This window comes from Elaeis guineensis, chromosome 15 (genome assembly GCF_000442705.2).
Source record: "Elaeis guineensis isolate ETL-2024a chromosome 15, EG11, whole genome shotgun sequence".
NCBI lineage: Eukaryota > Viridiplantae > Streptophyta > Magnoliopsida > Arecales > Arecaceae > Elaeis > Elaeis guineensis.
This window is the reverse complement of record NC_026007.2, coordinates 65250847-65257042: the sequence shown is the minus strand read 5'-3', so window position 1 is coordinate 65257042 and position 6196 is coordinate 65250847. Positions and strand designations below refer to the sequence as shown.

General features: G+C 39.7%; 1 protein-coding gene across 2 annotated transcripts; it reads right to left on the bottom strand.

Moving 5' to 3' along the window:
* Window positions 1–1304: 1304 nt before the first annotated feature.
* Window positions 1305–5721, bottom strand: LOC105058511 (uncharacterized). Of its 2 annotated transcripts, none has more exons than XM_010941470.4 (11): window positions 5465–5720; window positions 5215–5339; window positions 4515–4628; window positions 4266–4382; window positions 3641–4123; window positions 3188–3540; window positions 2989–3088; window positions 2527–2586; window positions 2292–2375; window positions 2098–2214; window positions 1305–1730 (listed from the first exon to the last, which is right to left on the bottom strand). In XM_010941470.4, exons 2-11 carry the CDS (start codon window positions 5272–5274, stop codon window positions 1371–1373), a joined length of 1848 nt encoding a protein of 615 aa, XP_010939772.1. In that variant the 5' UTR covers window positions 5275–5339; window positions 5465–5720; the 3' UTR covers window positions 1305–1370. The 2 variants fall into 2 exon arrangements, with proteins under 2 accessions (XP_010939772.1, XP_019710619.1); XM_019855060.3 differs by lacking the exon at window positions 1305–1730 and adding an exon at window positions 1737–1931 and having other exon boundaries at window positions 5465–5721.
* Between the last annotated feature and the right edge of the window lie 475 nt (window positions 5722–6196).

The following is a 6196-nucleotide window of genomic DNA, read 5'->3' as shown; positions in this document are numbered from 1 at the left end:
GACAACATGACATGGATAACAGTTTCTCGAATCAGATAGAGTACATTCCGCAGCTAATGTCCAGCCTTGACCCATCTGAGTGAGACTTGTGCAAAGGAGTAGGACTCGTGAAAAGGGACTCTCAGTATCAAGCAGAGATAAGAGTAAAGTGTAGGGGAACTGTCAGTTTACTAGGTGCCAAAACCAATTATGTACTCATAAGACCCTGTTTGGTCTCCTTGAGTGTCCTAACAAGTGGACTTTTAAATACGGACACTTCGTTACAGTGCTGTTCTCACCATCCGTGACTCTCCAATGTACCAATACAGTGCAGGAATTGCTAATAACTGAGGTCAAGCATCTGCCAGAGAGCATGTGTATTATACTGGTCTGTTCAATAGCATGTGTAGTTTATTATTTCTCACTCTGCTACATCTGAAACAGGAATTAAAAAGTAACAATAATTAGCTAATACTTGTAATGTAATTTTGATTAGTTGCAAAGCACCTAATATAACTAGATGTATATTTTAAAAGCAGAGCACAATTACTTGTTTGTTTGACAATCTATAATATGATTTGAGTACTGTAAATGTCTTTATAATATTTTCTTTTAATATTTCCATGGTACTTTATAAGATAATTATAATTGGTGATAATCTATTTCAGAACCATATGGACTCCTTGCATGACTAAGTCAGCAGTATATCCATGAAGCCAATCATATTTGCACTTCTTTTTGATATGTTATCTCGTAGAATGGTGAGGCTAGAACAAAAACTGCATTCCTGTTAAGTGTTCTATAAATATTTCATAGGTAGATTGTCTCAAGTGCTTTCAAATGCAATCTAATTAATTATGCAAGACAGAAGAAGAAGGGAAGAAAAGAAGAAGGTAGAGAGAGAGAAAGAGCAACGCAATATTTTGTATCCTGAAATCTCCATAATGCAAATTATATTCTCAATTAGCACAGTAATGGATTTATATAACAATCCGCATAAAATTAAAATATTGGAGTCCTTATAAAATTTTAATTCTAGAGACAACATAAAAATAAAATTCTATAATTTCCAAATGAAATAAAATTTCTTAATTTTTATATTTACGTCTAACAAAAATGCATCTAGATTTCTTATTAGACAGTCCCCTATAAATTAATTGCTGAGAGTACAATATTTTCCGACAACTTAATGACCTGAATTTCTTTCAATGATAGTTTAACCTCAATAATGATATTTCTCCAGTTGTCTACAAAAGGTAGCATTCCCAGAATGGGCAACTGGCAGGCATAGAGAAATCTGAAAAGCAAAAACCCCATTTCCAGACTCAGACAAATAAATAATCTATTCATTTTCAACATGTTTTATTACAAAGATGGGTACAAAAAAACCTTCAGTTCAAGGAATTTGGTGGAACACATGAAACTGATGAGGAGGCAGAGAGAGGCTTCAATGGGGCAAATAGGTATCTGAATTTGAACTCATATGGAAGGACTTGTATAGGCTGTGGAATCACACTTCTCCTTCCTATTTCAAGGCATTTCACTGCATCATTTCTCAATTCACTTGGTAGCTGTAAACAGATCCAGTCCATCAGTGACTCCACATCCTTCGCAAAATCGAGTAGGTACCAATCCAGAAGCTTTGGAATTGCCAACTTATTTGGTGCAGATACACCAACTGCTGCTTGTAAGTAATCCCTTTTGGCCGTTTCCAACTCATTCTCAACTTGAGATGCAGTATAAACTCTCACCTATATTATAACAGTATCAAAAGTGTCAGTGGAATAATAATAATCACAGTGCTCAATACAAAGAAATTAGTTTATTATTTTCCCTTTTTAGTGTCTTGGACTACCCTTGTCATTGCGTTTTGTTTTATGAAGTGCAGAAAGAGAGAATATAAAACACATTGGGACCACCAGGAGAAGCCAAATTAAAACAGTCTGCACCAGCTGCAAAGAGAAGATGTTCAACGCCACATTGTCTTGTTATTTATTTGAAATTTATTATACAAACTGCTGTGCCAACCACTTACGTCAACTTGACAGTATGATGCATGTTGAAAATGAGTTAAAAGAACAAAACAACATATTGAATTTATAACAATTCGAAACTTACAGCAGGGGATGACCAACTGCCGCAGGAGAGTGCAAATGTTACTAAGGGTTCAGGCCACTCCAAAGCAAATATGCCTCGCGTGTTCATGTCATCACTCTTCGATCCCTTTGAGTAGGCCTGTTGAATTTGTGCAAGCATTGGTTAAAAATAGAAGACTTGAGCCTTTAAAGAAACAGAAGAAGAGAACCACTTACATGTTTGGAGTGATAGGGCAACCTCAAAATGAAGTGCTCGATTGTCATTGCACTGAGAAAGTGGCCACCAACATTAATCATGGCCTGAGATGATAATAATACAGAAAGATGAATTACAGGGTTGTTCAACATAGAGGGAGACTCCAAACTAATCAATTATAGTAAAGTACCAACTCCAAGTATGGATTTTAGAAATAAAAAGGAGGGAGGTAAAGAAGACTGTGAAAAGATGCACCTTCGACATCAGTGCGACAACCATCTGAGGACTAGTAGGTAGCCCTTGCTCTAGAAACGCCTGGACAAAATAATAATGAAAAAAGAAGATCTATCAGACACTTTTTCCTTCTGATAGCTAAATCACTCTTACATAATTCACTAATAGAAATAAGTGGATGGTTAAATATCTAATTAAGGCATAAACACATTGGTAGATTCTTTTGCTAGAACAGGAGGAGGAAACCAGCATCTGATGACATGATTTGTTAACTGGATGGTACGGTGTGCAGATATGCCTTTGCAACATAGAAATTTTAATCCTTGACCTCAACCACCAAACCATGTAGTCTGAGCTATACGCCGTAGTATGGCAAAAGAACCACGGAGCAATTGTAGATTTCTACATGTACCATCCCATAATTCAACAAGCCTTCAAACATTAATCCTAGAGAAAATATACAAAAATTTGCAAGCAGCTTACGTTCATCATGCATGAATTATAAATGTTGATCCAGAAAGCAAGCTTCTGTAGATGGGTAAGCCCTGACAAGTCCACAAATGCAAGCTTTCTGAGTAAAAGCCTGAATTCAAACAAATTAAGAAGCAATTGTCACATATACCATGTCATCAAAATTAATAAAAAAATGCCTGTTGAATCAAATTAAGTACAGAAAACTCACTTTAGCCTCCGAGTAAGTAATGGAGCACTCATGACGACATTTGGATTAATTGAGCTTGATTCAACTGCACGACAGTGTTTATATGGGCCGATATCCCTTCTTCCAAACTCCAAACAAATACCATAAGGGTCTCGAAAGCCAGTGTCCTCTGAACTTTCAGAAGAACCTGAAACAGATGGAGACATCTCCAGCTCTTCCACTGCATTCTTTGGTGAACTCGTCCGTGAGAAAATACTTACAAGACACTTCAGGACATCCTCAGACAATTTGTTTGGGCCGCTGGACTCATTCGCTTCATCTGAAGCACCACAAAATCTCTCTTCCACTCCTCTATTCATTACTTGGCACCCTGGCTGCAACGCAGCAATGGCATCATAGTTAGTACAGAACACAAAAATTTAATAAGGAATATTAGCAGACTATCTAGGATTTCAAATTCAGAGAGTAATTCACCTTAACATCTGGGTGCTTTTCGAGCGGTGCAACCATTCGCATTTTTGAAACTCTTTTCACTGGTGATTGCTTGCAATTCCCAGCAGCATAGGTATTCAAATGATTCTCTTTTCCATGATGATCCTCCAGCAAGGCCAAACAAGAATTTGGTTTCTTGGGCATGCGCTTGCCATTGACGAACCGATTAGAGGAAGGTGCATTTGCATCTGCATCCGAAGACCACCTCATCGAGACCAAAGTCTTGCTGATGTTCGCAGTTTCAGAATTAGCTAGGTGGGCACAATTTTTCACCTGCTCCATCGTTTTGGAATTCTGACATTGGTTTGGATCACAATATGAATCAGATGTGCTTTCCTTGGTTTTCTTGGAGGATGAGATGTAGATGGCCTCCTGATAGAGGCCTTGCCGGAAGTTCACCACCTGTTCTTCAAGCCGAACCACTTCTTCTTCCAGAACAGCTACTTCAGCCAGAAGCTCTAGTGTCTTCAGTGAAAGGAAAAGGAAAACCAATTCAAAATCAAATCTTTCTACATCTATTAGTACTACCATTTTATGTCCCACAAGTTTGCATTATCATTACATAGACAACCAGAATATAGAGTGAGGGAGAGGAAAGTGTAATTACTTTTGAAGGAAGATATGGGGGAAGACGAGGAAGAGCACCCAAAGGTCGAGTGAAAGCCCTCTCCAAAGCTCTGTGGAGATTCTCTTCATCTCTAAGCTTCTTTTTTAGCTTATCAACCTGCAAATAATATGAGAAGAGGAAGATGAATACAAGCAAAAGAAAGCAACAACTAATCAAATTCAAATACAACTAGATTGGATCAAGGAGTGCCGCAATGCATCAAATTCAAATACAAGTAAGAAATGATACATCTTGCTGCAATGCAATCTTCCTCTCCCTTCTGGACTGGCATCGATTGAGCCCCTTCCCTGCATCCATTAATCTACTCCCCTGCATCTCAATCTTCTTCTCCTTCTCCATTTCCTTCACCAATAAAAGATTCATAAAAGAAAGAACAAATCAGGCTCAATTTAAGAGTGGATTAGATGGACGTAAAACTAGTAGTTCCCACCGGATTCTCCAGCTTAAGGTAGAATCTAGGTAAGGGGGAAATGCCTATTCTTTTCAAGAAATCAAAAGATACCGATCTCGAATTCCAATCCAAGGCGATTTCATTCCCCAAAGGAGCGGACTTTGCAGTTGAAATCACGGAACCCATTTCGAATTTTGATCAAAACCGCCAACTCTTCGAACATCCAGACAAAAACAGCGCCACTCCCATCGAGAGAAAACCAAATTCTTCGGAAAAAGGTAAAAAACATTTTTTTCACAGTTTGAACGGCAAAATCATTTTGTTGTTCTCGGTTCGCACTAAGAAATGGATGCTAAGAATCGATATCCCAATAAAAAGAAATCCAATCTTTGTTTCAGAAAAAGAAGCATCGATGACCGCGAAAAAACTCAGGGGATGCCCCTCGATTTCACGAGAGGAGCCAACTTTTCGCGACAGAACGCCACAGAACCCAAAGAAAAGAGAGAACGGTCTCGGGTTAGCGCCAAAGAAGCCTACTTTAACATGCTTCGGTGGAGCTCTCATGCCCTGCACTGCCATCCGGACTCTGGTATTCATCTCTTCCTCCTCTCCTTCTCACCTCTCTCTCTCTCCAGCCGCCACCGCTGATCGCCAAGTCCTCCCTGGAAAAGAGAAACTGTAAAAAGGCTGCACGCCTTAACAACCCAACCCCCCTCCTCGTCCCCCGATGCCACAGAAGCTATATAAAAAACAGAGCATCAAAGAAAGGGCTGTGAAATATTTAAACCTCGGGAGACGTCTCATTCCCTCATGGGAGCGGGAAAATTGAATGCAATGGCCAAGAGGGCTTCAAAGGAACCATCTTTAAACCCAGAATCCATGAAAGAGGAGCAAAGGATTAACTGCTTGTTGTTCTTCTAATGCTCTCATTCTACTCTTCTAAGAGGCCATTGGGAAGGAGACGGGGAAGAAGATAAGACAGTATCTTTCCATCGGAAAACGCTGCGCCCTCTCTCTCTCTCTCTCACTCGCGTCGCTCTCGACCGAGCGGGGGCTGGCTGCCTATTTGTACCCGTTTTCTCTCGCTTTTTTCCCCTTACCGCGAAGGACCGGACCGGTAGGGGGAGTTTAAAGTTACTCGCGCCGGCGCACTGTAGCGTGGCTGGGGGTCCAGAGAGCTTGGGCCAGCGCCACGCGATACATCATGAGCTAACATGAGCGTCCCCCCCATCTCCCCCAGCTCCTTTCCAGCTTCAGGGCTTGTTAAAGCTTTCATCAGCTGGAGTAGAATGAACAAAATGCCCTTCTGGATGCACACATTTTATTTAGTAATAAGTTATAGGGATTAGAGAAAAAAAAAAAAAAAATACCCCACACCCAAGTTTGTTGAAGTGTTTTGGTGGACGAACTGTATTTATCCAAAATTCAAAATGATTTTATCATATGATAATATAAGCATTTGATGAGTGAGAAATGTGTTTTTTGTGCACAAGTAGTCCATGCTTAGTTATATGACAGT